Source organism: Anthonomus grandis, chromosome 6, assembly GCF_022605725.1.
Source record: "Anthonomus grandis grandis chromosome 6, icAntGran1.3, whole genome shotgun sequence".
Taxonomy (NCBI): Eukaryota; Metazoa; Arthropoda; class Insecta; order Coleoptera; family Curculionidae; genus Anthonomus; species Anthonomus grandis.
In genome coordinates this window covers 22,621,108-22,639,059 of record NC_065551.1, presented here as the reverse complement: position 1 = coordinate 22,639,059, position 17,952 = coordinate 22,621,108, and the positions used below count along the sequence as shown (strand labels likewise).

Genomic DNA, 17,952 nt, shown 5'->3' with positions numbered 1-17,952 from the left:
CGGCTGTATGCGCTTTGTGCAGCACCAATTAAACAAAAAAAAAAAGTTATCTTAAATTAATAAAAATGTATATCGATTGCATAGTCAATCGCAAATAAATATAAATACATAAAAGTCTTATATATATGTATAAACCTCGATAATTAATATTTTATATATTTTATACATTGGCTCCTGCACTACAGCCCACGCTTCGTCGCAAACGCCGACTCTGCAGACCGAACGAGCAGTTGTTCACCCTCCTCGACTCGAATCTTCAGCCTGTTCAGTATCGGTTTTCACGTACGAGAGGCAGGTCGTTATTCTTTCACTTCTACATGTACGATGTGCATAAAACCACCATCATCTCGTAAAAACCGCTTTCTTCTTCATATTCTAAGTTGCATTAACTGAAATGTGGTCGGCAGAACGTTGAACTTACCGGCTGCCATGAGCGGACAACGCTTTTAAGCGCATTAGGTTACTTTTCAAGCAGTTTTTGAGGTTAAGTAACCAACACCTCGATTGAGATTTATTGCTTAAGTGTTAATTTTGTGTTTGGCAGTGTTTAATTAGTGGTTTAAGGGGGCAAGATGACGTTGAATCATGCACTGGGTGCTGTCATCGCACTGACTTGTATTGCTTGCTACTATAACAGTTGCTATTGTGATTTTGTGTTTGACGATATTAGTGCTATTAAAGAAAATCGAGATCTAAGACCTCACACTCCGATTTCGAACTTATTTTTTAATGATTTTTGGGGTACACCCATGCACAAGGTAAGATATATCAATTAATGTTTTTATTTTATAATTGTTTTTAGCACAATTTTTATGCACACTAATTGGTTTGCTTTTAGCTATAGTCTAGTAAGCATGCATGATATTCATATCAAGGTGGAAGTTAACCAGGGAAGGTGATGGAATTCCATGATCAAGTGCAAGCAATTTTTTCTTATAATATTATTATAGAAAAACGTCTTAAATATTAACTTTATATTTATAGGAGAAATGATTTTTTAGGATGAAATCAGGTCAAATATTATTTTTTTTACTAAAGCAATGAAACAAGATTAACATTCAGTCTATTAAAAAATTGTAACTTTTTGTTAATTTTATTGTAGTTTTCCTGAATGGTTAATGTATAATATTAAGATTTCTGATTGAGAATTTAGCTAGAAGTACTATACAGAATATACTAAATAAATATGTTTCAAATTTAGGATCGAATAATAAATACACCTTCGAATGCCACTAACAAGTAATTTAATACTGCCGTGGGCTTAATTAAATACAAATATACTTTAAGTATTAAAAGGAAACAAGGCAGGTAATAAAATAGAAAAGAGGTATATTAGAAAAAGCATTATAATAAAAAAATATAATACTAAAATAAAAATATCAGATTTAATAATATTTTTAAAGATTTGGAAAAATAATAATGTTTGATCATAATATGAATATTCTTATAGTAGACTTTTAGAAAATTTTACATTTTTTCTTTAAATATTCTTGCTTGTAAAACCACTTCTCAAAAAAGGTCTTTTTTGACAAAATTCTCTAATATATATTTGGAACAACTGAGAAATTAGATGATCTTAATATTTTAAAAATATATTAAACTCATTGATCGTAATATTATTGCAATTAAAATTAGATAACTTTTTCAAAATAAGTAGTTTTGCATCCTTTTAACTAAAAATATAAAAGTTTGTAAATATATTAAAAATACTAAATATGTAAAAATAGAAAATACATATGAGCATGCAAACTAGAAAGTTCTTGTTTGTTTAAAGCCTTTGAATTTAATTCTCATTATTGAGTTGTGCGTGATTCTCACTTTTTTTGTAATTACAAATTAAAATTTTTACAAAATAAAAGTAAATCTGCATAAAAATAAACTACTTTACCAAAACAAATATTTTTGCATCCTTTCATAAAATTTAAAAGTTTGTCAATATTAAAAACACTTATAAAACTCAAAAAAAAATAACCAAACTAAAAACTAGGAAGTTCTAGTTTTTCTAAAGCCTAACCCTCAAACTACCTATTTTCTATCAACTCTAATCTTGTTTTTAGGATGATTTTATCACCAAAGTTCTTTTTTTGTAAACTTAAATATAAATTTGCATAAAATAAATGTAAATCTGCATAAAATAATATATTTATTTTTATAACTGCAAAGAATAAATGTAGACCGCAACATATCTGATATTATGCAAATGTATTTAATTAAATAAACGGGCTTATATAAATGAGGAAGTAGAAAAAATGTAAACAATATTAACTGAAATGTTAATTGGTTTCATCTGTCTGTAATTAAGGTCTTGGTTCCATCATAAAACTTAAATTATTTGTATAATTTTTTACCAACTGTTCCATTCACTTGTATATAAAATATACTTTAAATATTTTACTTATAAATGATTTCTTTATGTTCGTACACATAGTATCTGATATATTATTATTTGCCAGAATTGCAATAAATGTTACATTACGACAGCCAAATTGTGGTCAATGAACTAATCGCCATAAAAATAGATCTTGACCCTAGTAACAAAAAATTCGGATGAATTACTGTTTTATTTATTAACAGTTTTGTAATTTATTTTATAAGTAAAAGTTTTGCTTTTATTGGTATAACATACAGGACGTTGCTTAATGTTACGTTATAATTTAAAGGCGGCATGCCTATTTCGTGGACCGATTTTAAGTTGAATAGTTTATTAAAAGGTGAGCCCCAAAATGCTTAGAAGACACAGTGTACCAGACTTATTTTCTTTTTAGTTTTAGTACATTTTTCAATGATGTTTTAAGATATTAACCCGAATTTTGGTAAGAGATATTGTAGTATATAAACACTTTTATTATATGGTCAATCACTTTTTTTTCAAAAACCAGTGGCACAGCTATAACGAATTTTTAATAGAATTTGACAAAAAAAATGAACTATCAATCAATTGTTAACAAATTTTTTTTCTTTTTATTTTGCCCTAAGATTTATTTTTGGGGAGTATCTTATATATTATTTCCTTTATTGCGCGGCGAGTGCACCAAAAAACGTATTATAATGGTGCTCTCTCAAATAGAAAAATATTAATACGCATTCGTCGTTGTAGTCTTTTTGAACAGTTATAACATGAGCAGTTGAGAAAGTTATCCATACATGAAAAATTGCTATGTTTTTAAACATTTGCTAAAAAAAGCATGGAACATAGAAATTTTAAGAGATTAACCGCTTTATCATTTAGGCATTGTTTCCTGGAGATTATAAACAGCATAAAAACTCGTTTTTCCAGAAATACAGTGACCAATTCTCATAACAATGAATCACTCACCGCGAGAAAACCCTCAGGCAGACATATTTTTAGAAACAATTTTCATTTAACGTTTGGATATAATAATATTTGACCATTTTTTTACCAGTAGATCACCTGACCTAAACAGCTTAGATTTTTTTTCATAGGGATACCTAAAAACATTGGTTTGTCATATGCTAGTTGTGGCATTAGAATAACTAAGAAATTGAATTATTGAAAAATGTAAACTATATGAGACATGCATTGGATTTTTGAGCATTTTAGAGCTTACGTTTATATAAAATTTTTGACTTAAAATCGTTCCAGGAAAACCGCCTTTAAGTTATAAGTAGCACCCTGTATTTAATAGGTTTACCAAATGCTTTTTTTTTTATTTCAAAGTTTGTCTAAATATTATTTGCGATTAAAAATTCAAGAGACTCGATAAAAGTCCAAAAAAACCGCATAATTTTTACGAATAAATTGCTCTCTGTTTGAGTCACTATTTGTGTGGATTGTGCGTGTTCATCAGTCTAATAAGTTAAAAAAAAAAACATAATATAATAGAGGCCAAACATATGTTTTAGAATTTGTCCACAAATAAGACAATATTTTCATTAGTATATGATATAATATTATCCTGGTAAAAAAACTGACGAAACCATTTTATTTAACTCCATTTCCAAAGTTCCATTAGTATCGTTTAATACCGTAATTTTGATAAACGGTTCCAGTTTTGGGTTCTAAGGCTTTACTATATATAAATTTAGCCATTTTATATTGCAGAAAGTTCATTTAGTGAATAGTATGCTTCATTAGAAAGTTATACACAACAAAATTATCACGTAGCGAGCGATAAAAGATTGAATTTTAAAATCAGTATTGCCTGAATTTTAGTCAGTGGACAAAAATAATAAACCACAACATCATGGATTTAGTGTCCTTCAATGCCCCTTTTAGTAAACAATTAACGATTTTTAATAAAATGATCATCATATGTTAATGAGAATTCCCTCAGTCTAAATTCCAAGCAGGTTATACAGTTAAGGCTGGAAATACTTAATTTAACTTAAATTTCGAATGATCAAACTACTAAAATATGGCATTTGCGTAAACATAAACTAAGTTTCATGCCGAACTATCTAACTTTTCTTATCAATGAGATTTCCCAACCATTTGCGTTACATCAAAGTAAAATTACTCTTTACCAAAATAAGCAGATTTTTAAATAATGCAATAAACTTGTTGACATTTTGCTGAAACTATCTTGGAATATATAATAAAACGTCTTGGAGCGGAGATGCATCCGGAGATAAATGAGAAGGCCAAATACATTGTCTGCAGTTTCTCTAGTACTCCTGCGACATGCAAACGCAATTTAAATCCCTTCACCTCATTTGAATTTGGAACTTTGGGTAAACGGACTAGAGGAGTCGGATTTGTAGTTTGAATGGTTCAGTGGTAATGATGTCGGAAACTATGCATTTTTAAATAGCTCGTGCTCTCAAATCATTAATTATGATGTCAATATCTGCATTAGGTCTAAAGTAGGGGTTAGAGAATGGAATTTCTTTCTTTTACTTTTTCTCTTCTTAACATCATTCTATAATAAAACCTCAAAATAATAAGATTTCTTTTAGGTAAAATGTCACTCAAGGCAAGCCATCCAATTAACGAAGAACAACATTTCCGCTTATAAGCAAATGCGAGTCTCTGTAAACTCTGTGGTGTTGGAATAAAATTGGGGTTGTCGCAAGTTACAGACCCTTGTTCACGGTTAGATATATACAAATATGTCTCCATGTGTCTTTGTCATGCCCTGATTTATTTACCGGCTTAAAATGTAATGAATGCACTTGAGCGATACAGTCAGGCTGATGTTTTAGGGTAATAATAACATAGAGTTTTGAAAGGCTTGCATTTGCTATAGCAGCTAATTTTATTTAATAATATTTTATAATAATTTAGGGATGTATATTAAATTTGCTTATGTTAAAATTATGATTTTAGAACTGTCTGGAGTAGGTGATATTATAATCTAGGTAAATGGAAAGCATTGCATAAATGTATGTCAAGGGAAGTTCTTAAATATTAAATAATGAAAGGATGAAGTAAGTTGGCTGCAAGACTTATAAGCATGTTTTTAGCAAGTAATGTAGTTTTTGTAAAGTAATAAATATTTAAGTAGATTGCGAGTATATAGAATGCAACTTTTTGGCGCCCAACAGAGTGTTACTAATTTTATTCAGTTTATAGTGGATTAATATAAAAGTAAAAGTCATTTGATTAAAACGTATTTTAAATTTTAATATTTGCTTAAATTATTCGTCTTGCAGTATTCATTGCTGTTAAATCAATGTTAATCAAGTAAATCTCAAAAAAAATCTATAAAAAATCATATTAATACAAATTCGAAGAAAATATTAAAGCTACTTCGAGAAACTTATCTAGAATTTACTGACGGCACTAAATTATATGGCTACAATTCCAGTTCACAGCACAAAGTTTCGGGTATACCTTTGGTAATTGGGCAGTGCAAATTTTACTTTGATAAAACAGTCATAGAACGTTGCCGCCGGCACAAAATCGATTCATTGCCGCATGTGCTCTATATAATATTTAATCTAGAGATAGAAGCGTTGTTGAGTACGGTACACCCACCGGCAGCGATAAGCTCTTATCGCTAACTCTTCAAGCGGGAAACAACCGAAGCGGAAAATTGATGACAGGTGTAAATTGCTGACTCGCATATTATCGGCTCAAAGTTTTGTTGAGGGCTAAACTTTAGGCGTCAGGGGATTATGTGTAGGTTACTAATAATTAAGTTGAATACGTTTAATATGTGAAATTTTGGTGTTAGATGACTTTCTCAGTCAGATACTTGACGGCAAAGCAAATGAAGTTAATACTGTGGTATTAGAGTTAAAGCTGGTGGTAGCTGGGAATGTGGTTAGGATATTTAAACTCTGCGCTATGGTGTTATTCATGCAGTTAAAGATACTAGGGATGATGCTGCCTGACTTCAGGTTACTAAGCGTGAAGATAGTGTTTTACTACCTTTTCAATTTTCTTATTTAGATATAATTGCTAATGGTAAAGTCTAATGTAGTATTAGTTACTAATTGTTTGACTTCAGTTATACCTGGACTGGGAAAATCGAACCAATCGAAGAACACATAATCTTCAGTCACTTGATTATTCTTTATATTAAGAAGATGCTAAAAGGAATTGGTCACGAACAAAGAAACAAGAAGCAAAAAAGAGAACAAACAATAATTCCTATTTATTTAATCGTAAAAATGTTTTTAAAATTCGGTTACTTGCCAGTAAATTGACTAATAATTTTCGATAAGGGTAACAGTCTTGTAATTTAATTGATAGATGGAATTACGAAATGTAGGCTAGAATGAGACATCAGGTAAGTCGTTATTGGTGGTACAATAAAAGTACAAAAATTGTCAATATTAAAATTTCAACTTAGTATAGGAGGTTTTAAAGTATTTTATGGATTTAAAACTTTTAACTTATGATATGCTTTTTAAAGCCTCATGATTCTTTAAATCGGGAGATAGGGGGAGCAATGATACAAAATTTGTTGCCTGTACCTTCAAGTTTTTGTTTTTATTAAAAATATTTGTTTACTTTTTTCAAAAATAAATGATGGTTTCTCTACATTATCTAAAATCAAGAAAAAGTTACCTTAACTGTCTGAAAAAATTTTTAAAATTACATAAACAAGTTATTTTAGGCAGTTAAAATCATTTGTATTTTTTTTTCGGTAATTGAGACAAATGCTTTAATTTTATAAGATATTTAATTTTTTTGGTAATTTTGTTTATGCTGGTGCCTATAATAAAGAAAAGGTTACCTTAACTACTTGGAAAAATCCAATTTTTCTTATCCAAATTTTTTTAAATCTACTATTGTCAGCTTACTTTAAAAAAAAATTATGTTTTGCTCACTGTCTTATATTCCAACCTATTTTTGCCAACAAAAACAAATATTTTTAAAATCGTTTTCTTATAACTAAAATCTTTTTGCTCGTCCTAACTAGTATTTATTTTGAAAAGAAATCAGCATATAAGATCATTCGTAAATTGGAAAAAAACTGATTTCCAAAGAATTGTGATTAGGTAAATAAATTTTATATAATTATCTCGACCATAATAAGGTGAAGTACCAGCTAATAAGTACGGTAACCCTACTTATTTAGAAAAACTTTACAAATTAGATGAACACGCTTATATACAAAATGATCATAATTAGAGAAATCTACTAAAGGTACCTTATTAACATCGAGTCCAACATTGGTCTTAAGGCGTAAATTGGTAGAACATAATCTAATAAATTTAGCAAATCTTTCTTTTTAAGTACATTTATATAGTTTCTATTGGGATAACAGATAAATCTAAATTGTCAGTCATTTTGATATTTAATTTTTCATCATTGAGTTTGCTAAAATAAATATATTCAGAGTGTTTGCGAAGGGTTGGGAAATCCAATAGTTGCTAGCTTGCAAGATAGTCAAAGTTCTAATTTTATTTCTTATTTTTCATTATTGGTTAAGAATAAAACTCGATTTAGAAAGATTTTTTATTATGAAAAACCAGGTTTTGTTACCTTTTATGGCCAAATTTCTAGAGGGCGCCACTTAAACGTACTATTTTGATAAATAACTTAAATCATAAATTGTTTGTACTATCCTATTTTCTCGTCCTTCCAAAACAAAAAAAAGTACAGTTGTTAGATCTGTCTAAAGTAAATAGTTTTCGAGATATTTGTTTTTAAAAGTTGCAATGCAATATTTGTAGTGTGCGTGTATAAGTGAGCACCATCTTGCCTGTTTCACTCTCGAGCTCGATGCACTTATCCTTGCTAGATGCTCCAAAGCATTGGGATGGTATTTTTCATTTCCTGGCTATAGTGGAAAATTCTTTGTCGAAGAGTCACCAAGAAGTCACCTTTAGTTTTCACTGACGTATCGTAAATGCGTCGTTTTAAAACACCTCAGAAGAACATTGTCTCACTGTACATGTGATTGAGCAACTGATTTATTGGAAGAGGGCTACTAAGTAAGTATAAAGAAATCCTCTCCTTTAGGATTTCTTTTTTTTTTTGGTTTCATGGCTTAAGGCCAAGAGCTTAGAGCTCACGGGTTATTTACATTTTTGCTCTCTATAGCTCCATCGGCAGCTTTCGAGGTAAAAATGCTTGCTCTACCTGAGAAAGAGGGTTACTATTGCTGAAGTTATTTTGCTACACAAAATGATCTATCTAGGCAATTAGAGTTGCTAAGCTAGAGATAAAAACCCTTCGTGGAAGCTGAGTATATAATCACTCTTTATATATACGGTATAGATATATTTCTGGGATATAATATAATAATAATAATATATTAATGGTAATATATTACCGATAAAGAGATATATTAGCAAATTATACAAATAATAGTTATACATCTAGATTGACATCTGTGTGTGTTTGTAAAATTTTACAGCAAGCGCATATCCATCACAATTTTTCGTTTCACAATAATGCAAAACTTGTCTATTAACAATTTATGACTTACACACTTAACTTACTTAGTATAAATATGAAATGCTTTCTGACCTGTCTAAGATGTTAGCAAATATCTCGAAGTTTTGACCCAGAAATAGTAACATTTTCTAATTAAATTCTTGTGTGGATACGTCTTATATCTTTATAAAATTTAGAGCCAATATATGTTCTAAATCTTTGGTATTTCATTTTGGTCAGGAAGGCGATATTTATAGACTCCGCAGATGTGCTTCTTGTAGGATAGTTTAATGTATATTGTTGTCTTAAGCCAGGATGTTTATATACTAATAAAAGAACTGCTTTAACACATAATCGTTGTTTAATTATAATTTGAGTTTCTTGGAATGAGAAAAGTTTAGTTAAATATCTATCATTTTGCTTAAATTTTATCAGATATCTTTGGGTAATATTAAGAATATGTATTAAAATTTGTTATTGAATAAGTTCGACCCCATGCTGTCAAACCATATCTAATTATTGATTTAGTCAACGCAAAGTATAGCAGTTTTAACATTTTAGTTGCCATACAATTTCTAATTTGATAAAGTTTATAAATTAATTTTCGCAATTTGTGCTTCCTTTGTGTTTATCCTTTTAGATTTTTTTAATAAGTGTTTGCATTGACATGGAAATTCTTCTAACAAACAACGCACAATATGCATTTTCATTTTCTTTAGCTCCATATTGATGAGCGTCAAAAATACTAAAACATATACATTTTGCTTTATCTGTTTAAATGTAATTCAACCCATTGACTACTTACTATCTTTACATCACCCTGGTGATACGACTTCAGGCTATACCATTTTAATGTAATTCAATTTATCCACCACAAGACTGGCAAGTTCTCCAACATAATCCATGGAAGCCTTACCTTATACCTATAAATAAGTTACATTCTTTATTAATAAGCCCTTATAAATAGTTTAAATTTGTTTATGTTGTAGCAGCATAGTCTATCTAGAATTTTTATTATTTCATTGTACTTATATTTTCCCAATTTGAATTGACACACTTTCTTTGTTGACATATAGTATATTTGTAATGGAAGATCTTCCAGCAGAATTTGTACTGGTGGTGGGTTTGTCTTTTTGTATGAAGATTTTCCTCTGCATAAATGTGAAAATTATGCAAGGAATGACGTAAATCCACTGTCGTGGTTAAAATTTGTTAAGAGCCATGTATAAAATTTTACAATTCCGAGAAACAGTTGCTTTAAAAAAATCGTATTTGCTCTACATCTTAAAACTTAAAATTTTTAGGCTGCATTCCTTACCATAACTATGGGATTTTCAATGACAGCATTTAAAATATGTTCTTTAAATTCAGCTGGACGTACAGTTTTAGGAGCTCCACTATGTCGGCCCATATTTAGAGCAAAACTACCAAAAACCCTGTTATTATTCTAAGTTATGACAAACATTTGAAACCATAGCAACACTACGTAGACATTACATAAAGCACGTTGATTATTATATTATAGAATTTTTTTATCATCATAATGCTTTGGAAATTTTAAAAACAAATATCTTTAACTTTTTTAACTTCGAATAAGTGGACCTCTTTTGTTGCGCATAAATGAGAAATTAAGATTTTTCGGTCAGTTATTGTATACAGCACAAAAAACAATGATAAGTTAGTTACCGATATAGTTACAGCTGTAAGCTGTAAAAATTGTTGCTATAAAAAAACAACACACGCCTGTTTCTTAGATTAAAGAACCTTTCTGTACCGAGTTTTATGCCAAAATGCTTTTGAAACATTAACTCTTCATAATCAACCTTTGTACTAAGCTATGTTTGGGTCGATCTACATAATATTTTGGTCTATAGTATCCTTTTACAGTTTTGTACGGACACCCTATATAATAAAATGATTATATACAATATTTTAAATGGTGTTTCAGATTAGAATCTTAACCACTTAACATCAAACTTATCAATCTTTCTGTTTGTAATATTCTTAATAATGAAAATGAAATTTTGCGCACGCGACATAGCTCGATTCCGATCGTATCCGATCGCTTTGAAATTTAGTAGAGAAACGATATTATCCTCTTTTTAATTTGTGGCGCACTCAAGACCTATGTGAACCCGACGTGTATATAAAAAAACAAAGAGAGATAATAATGCTTTTCATTTTTAAAGTTTTATCAACAAACCCTTGCAGACCGTCCTCTAAGCCATTCGAACAATTATCGGCACTTCCGCTTACCATCCTTCTCATCGCCGCCATTAATAAATTATCTCATTTCCTCCCCCAAAGGTCCTCCGGCTCTTGTTTTTGCCGTGCCCAACCGCATACGGAACACGTACAATTCCACTTCAACTTCGCCTTCTTTCTTGTCAGTCTACGCTACTTAGGACCTTAAATATCATCTAAACAGTGATTTTATCGTGTTTTTTTACTTTTTGTCTTGCTTATTTAGTTTGTTTATTCAAACGAAACACGTATGTTTTTGTAGTACAACTTTCTTTCATAAAAATGAGCTACTAAATCCTGGATTTGTACTAGGGGTACTTCTAAAATTTGGATGTGCTTGCTACATTCTAAAATTAGGTAAAAAATAGATTAAAATAGTTCAATAATCGCCATATGTAATTTCAAATGTTTGCTGAATGTTAAATGAATTTTTCAATCAAAGGTAAAAGGCAAATAAATGTATTTACAAGCTCTTTTTTATATGGCGGAATAAAAACCGCTTTTTATTAACATTTGGTAAATAACGTATAAAATGCAATTTAGTGCCCAAAGGGCACATATTGGGTTCAAAATGTTGAGCCAGTAAAGCTTTTCCTATACAATTTTGCATTTAAAAAAAACGTATTTGCAGTAAATGAGATAAAGATACATCATGTATTATTTATGAATTTTAAACTGTAATTAAGACCTTAATAAATTTACGAAATTTGCATTAATAAATCAAAATAATCATTAGGATCTTAGTCTAAATTTCCCTGTAAGTTTGCACGTCGTAACAATGCAATACGCACCCCTTTAACCCTACGTTTACTACGTTATTTATGGCTCCGCACTGATATTAATCTAGCAGCGCTAAATGCCACATTTCTTAGTATTTATCGCTCTGCCCTGAATAATAATGAAAAATTTATTAGGTAAATAATTCGATAATTTCCCGGTTAAGGTTGTAAATTAAATTAATTGTCTCTGATGGCATGACATATTGGCAGTTATTTTATTTTTAAATGCGATTGAAAAAGTATAGTTTAACTAAAAATTAGTTACTACTTCCAAAATGGACTTCTTCAACAAAATCACTTTTTTGGATATAGATAAATTTGTTTTTTCTGCTTTTATTTTATTGAATTGTAATGCTTTTTGTGTATTTATATTAATCAAATATATCTCACAACGGAACTAACTTATAGTTTTTCATGTAATTTAGCAAAATATTCAAGAAAAAGATAACGTTTACTTAATCAAGAGAGTAATTCATTCACTAAAAAAATATTTAAACAGAGAAAAACTCCAATAATTTATTTTACCTACTTGTAATATTTTACATACACCAGAAAATTGGTAATTAGATACAAAGTTTAGTGGGCACTAAGAAAATTATAGAAAATTTCCTATATATAAATCTTTAATAATAATAACTTTGGGGCGATACCCAACTCATGAATTAGTTTTATCACTAATCAAAAATATTTATTTTATTCTCGATACGTGTTTTGCTAACGACGCTAGCATCTTTTAGAGAAGGGTAAAACTAAGCTGAAACTACTTACAAGTTTCCCTATTATTAAAGATGTAATTATTAGTCTGGAAAATTCAATGAAGCATGGCTGAACAAAGTTTATAAACTAACTAAACTATAGAATTTGGCAAAGGATTAGATCGTTATCCCTGTTAGGACATTTTTAGATTTTTCAATATTGCCAAACTTTGTATGCATCTAATTTTTGAATATTATTAAATAGTTTTACTATACTTAAATTAAGAAATAAATAAGTTATAGTTTTAATTTATTTATTTCTACAAAGTGACTACAAAAAAGCCTTATTTTTGTTGTAAAATAAGGCTTTGAGGTGAGGAAAGTACTACAAAGAGTGTGCGAGCAGAGATTGGGCAAATAGTGTCAGTATTTTGGATAATTTCAGACTTCTATATCAAGATTGTGCCGATCACTACTTAACTTTAAATCTAGACGTACCAAAATAGTAAGGTACAAAAAAAGCTCACGTTTCGTGTTGTTGTGAAGGAACTGATCGAGAAAAATAAGGCTCTAGCAATGATCGAGTACTAAAGAAAAACTACTAACAGCAAATAATTGCCAAAAGAAAGCCATGGACTCGGAAAGTCAGTGCAGCAGTGTTGAACACCGATGACGACAAGCTTCCAAAAAATAAGAATTAACTGATTGATGTCAATAATTTGAAATACGATGAGACTGTCATTATCGAAACCCTATATTCTGAAAGTCCAATGGTCGAAAGTAGGCCTAATCAACTGAAAATGTCAAATAATCTAGACACTATTGACAAAATTGTTATCGATCAAAAAAACAAGTAATACTAGAACAGAGGCCAAAAAAGTGGAAAACGCTTCTCAAGATGCGAAAATTCCGGAGCGTGCCGACGAAGAAGCCTAGCGTAATGTAGCAGATAACAATAAATCGGCGGAAAATGAGGACTTAGCCTGGCAGACCGTTAGAAGCAGGAGGTCCAATAGAAAGATTGGTGACAAAAAATCGGCTTCAGTTGATGGAAACTCCAGACATAGCAAAGAGGCTGTAAGGAACAGACCTGAGTTTATCAAGGGAGCAAGGGGTGCATGTGAGCTGCGAGTAGCAAAAAGGCATTCAGGGATATTTGTCTCGGGTCTCGAGAAAAATACAACTAGACAAATCAAGGAGTTTGTTAAACGCAGAGAACCACAAGCTTAGAATACTGAAAGGCTAGAAGTAGCATATTTGCATGTTTGCTTCCATCTCTGATGCAATGATGCCAAATGCCTATGTAAAAATTGGAAAAAACACTTTATAATAGTATACAAATTGATACAATACTACTGCTCTTCCTTAATAAAATATCAAACATTTTTTTCAAATAAATTTTGATAAGATACGCTTTAATGAAGTTGATATTCAACGTTAAACGAATGCAGATAATATATTTTAAAGAAAAGTGTAATGACACGGCAACGCGCTCGATCCCATTCTTGATGCCATCGACACACATAATCACTACCAGTGACGTCGTCAAAATATATTTACATGATTATTATTAATTAATAATAGAGTATGCTTTAAATATAAGTAATTACCATTTATGAACTATTTCTGTGTTTTTTAACACACTTTATGAGTAAAGATACCTCCCTAATAATAAGAATTTTTATATAAATTAAATATTTAATAGATTTCCTAATAATTCATGTTTTAATATACAAAATTTCAACATTTTGCATGATTTTATTATAATAAACAAATATTAGCTTTACATCACGTATTTTATATTACGTCAGATAATATAATATAGGGTATTGACTTCGTCAAAAGGACAGTATTGATATACTGGAAACCGATCTACCTACATCTTTATTAAAAATACGTAATAACTATTGATAGGTGCACATAGGCATTATGCCATTTTTTTGCCAAGACAATAATAAAATAAGTCTTGTTATTAAATTCATGGACAAAACTTCAGTTTTCTTTTTTTTTATATTCTAATAGTTAAGTATTTTCTGAAAAACAGTTAGATTTAGAAATATATTCTTATTTCACTTATACTCGTATTTCCCACACACATTTAAGTTTTTATTTAGGTATATTATTTCTAAGATCCCCTATTCTACGTTTATGAAGATGGCTTCTCATAATGTGATGTTATGAAAGTATCGATATTTACTTGTGAAAAAATCAGATTTAATTGCCCTTTTTCCATGCTGCAGCACAACTTTTTATTATGGTAACAGTGAACAAAAACTATGTATAAATGCTCTTGCACTTTTTTGTGACCTTATAAGGGCTTTCAATTGTGTCCAACACCACCTTCTATTACTTATTCTACTAAAAGCCTAAATATATATTACTATCTTACTATCTATCTTGGTAAATGTACGCAGAGAGTGTGGGTGGGAGGGATATCATCCTCAGGGGGTGTGTTGAAGGTGGGAGTGCCATAGGGCTCAATTTGAAACCCATTTTATTTTTGATTTTTATTTATTTATTTATTTATTTAAGTACAAGGCTCTCCTACAGATGGACTAAGCAATCCAATAACAGGAAAGCACAAAGTATCTTATGAATTCAAATACAAGTAAGCGCTTTGCCAAACATTACATTTTCACCAAACCTAACAAATACACCAAGCAATATAAACCTAACTAACTTATTTAATAGTATCTCTTGTAAACAATAAAGAAGCATATATACATATGAGTAATGACGATAGGGAAAAAAGGACAATATTTATCGTTCTTTGCGAAATCAGGTAGAATTTTTTAAGTATCGCTTGAATGAAGCCATACTGGAGAAAAATATATCATTATTCAAATTAGTTTCTTGAAAATTATTAAAACTACGGGCGCATCTGAACAATGGAGAGTTAGACAAAAGACAAGGTCGACCTATTACGCAAAATATAAGGATTAACGTTGATATGTAAATTGTCCAGACAGAAAGGGCAGTCTATTAAATTATTACTAATTTTATAAATCAATATTAAATCAAAATTGTTTCTACGACTCTCTAAGGGCTTCATACCATAAAATTTTAAGTTATCATAGTAAGTAAAAAAATTTCTTTGTCTATTAAAGCGAAAATTTACTATATTTACAAACTTGCGTTGAACTCTTTCAATATATTTGTGATACATCGGATTCCAAGCCACTGTCGCATATTCTATAGTAGGTTTAACGAACGCATAATATAATAATATTAAATATGATTGCTAAAACCCTTTGTAATTCAAAATATAAAACCTAGATTTTTTAGAGCTTTCTGAACAATGTTTTCTATATGAACGTCAAAGAGCAGTCTGGAATCCAACGTCACACCTAAATCCTTAATAAACTCCACATACTTCAAGATAGTGCCCCCGAGATAGATATCACATTTGTTTTGTGTCTGAGATGGTTTTCTGCTAAAAAGTATAGAATGACATTTTTCTGGATTAATGAATAATTTATTTAAGGTACAGTACCTTTCAAAATTTGCAAGATCAGATTGCAGGGCACGAAAATCTGATACCTTCTTAATTGTTGTAAAGATTTTTAGGTCATCTGCATATGCAAGATATCTACAGCTAGAGAAACATTTACCAATATCATTTTAAAAAATTGAGAACAAAATCAGTCCCAAATGAGAATCTTGCGGTACTCCTGAAGTTACGGTTGTACAATAAGACTTTACTCCATTTTATGACAACGTACTGAGAGCGATTTGTTAGATAACTTTTAATGAGTTTGAGTAGGGACCCGTTCACACCGAAATTCTCTAACTTCACGAAAAGTGTAGGATGATGTACCTTATCAAAAGCCTTGGAAAAGTCGGTGTACACGGCACAAGTTTCCAGATCACTATCCATACTTTCGTTTACACTCCAAATAAATGGTATTAAGTTGGTTATTACCGATCTTTTTTGGAAAAAGCCATGTTGGTTAACATGAATAGCTTCTTTGACCTTAAAGAATAATTGTTTTAACAGCAAAGATTCAAAAATTTTACCAAAGTGACTAAGTAGGGAAATAGGCCTGTAATTCCGTACATAAGTTTTTTTCCAGATTTAAATACTGGCACAATTTGAGCTGTTTCCCAAATATGAGGAAAAATGCCGCCGGATAAACATTGATTATACAAAATATGCGAAGGCTCGCACAAGCTAGGACAAGACTTCAAAAAAAATGAAGGAAAACCGTCTGGGCCAGGCCTCTTTTTACGATCCATAGATATAAGTGCGGATTTAATGTCATTTGTATCAATATTGTTAACTACAAAACATTATTGACATTGACTAGGCTCAATTAACGTTGGTGTATTAGAAGGTTCATATATAAATGTCTTACCAATGTGCTGGCCTGCTAGGTATATACTGTTCGCGGACGATAGTACTTTTACTATTATAGAAAGTCGTGGTACAGATATTACTGTTTAGGTTACCAGAGAAGAAAAATTGTTACCACTTTGTACGCGCTGTTGTCTATCGGGATATATAGATATAGTACCTGATGATATGATAGTACCTGAAAAAGAAGACAGACATTTGAGCAAAGCCCAGATATTTTAGTTTAGCATACAGTAAAACATCGTCTATCAGATTAAAAGCCCTAGAGTAGTGCAGAGAGACTAGAAGAGCCGGAATGCTTTTGTCCAATAATGGCCTAAAGTCTGACTGATTAACTGGAAGTATGTTATTAAGTTTTAGATAATTTAGTATTTGTGTCTGCATAGTTTTTTCGAGAATTTTAGATAGGACAAGCAAGGGGCTTATAGGATGAAGTTCAATCACAGCAGTAAGTTTTCTGGCCTTTGGAATACGAAGAATTCCAGGCCTCCGAAAAATTCCTAGCTTCAAGTCAAGAATTAACTATATATGTCAAATGAGCTAGAATATCAGGAATACTAAATTTTGTCGTAAAAAACGTCAAATCGTTATGGCCAGAAGTATTAGATTTAATGAAATAAATATTCTCTGTACTAAGCGGACAGTGCATATTATCCTTAAGTTTATTTGTATTATAGAAAGCTATTTTTGATCACATATATTTAATTTCTTAAGTACACTCAAAAAGTAGGCATTTGCATCAGCAGTACTGATAGAGTCAAGTGGAAATTCACTATTATAAGTTTTTCATCTTATTTAAATATTTCTCCAAAACAACTTACTGTTTTTTGCCAAAATGTTTAAATAGCTCTTTTTTCATACGAACAGAAAAAAAAGCAATATATAGTATCTTATCTTACTTATAATTTTAATTTAATCTTTTGCATAACATGAACTATGGTGGCCAATTTGAGCCGTTCCAGTATTTTGATAATAATTATTATTTTTTTTTCCTCATTTGATTAATTTATTTTTCTTAGTTTACTTTTTTAGCTTTTAATATATATTTTTTTTATATGTTTGTTAAAATTTTTTTCTTATAACATT

At 30.2% G+C, this 17,952-nt stretch overlaps 1 protein-coding gene across 1 annotated transcript in view; it reads left to right on the top strand.

Annotated features, from left to right (window-relative positions):
• Positions 1–280: 280 nt before the first annotated feature.
• LOC126737461 (protein O-mannosyl-transferase Tmtc3-like) overlaps positions 281–17,952 on the top strand; it is a 130,208-nt gene continuing 112,536 nt past the window's right edge. The window contains exon 1 of the mRNA XM_050442372.1: positions 281–758. Within this exon, the coding sequence (XP_050298329.1) occupies positions 573–758 (186 nt within the window). The 5' untranslated portion in view covers positions 281–572. The remainder of the gene's footprint in view (positions 759–17,952) is intronic.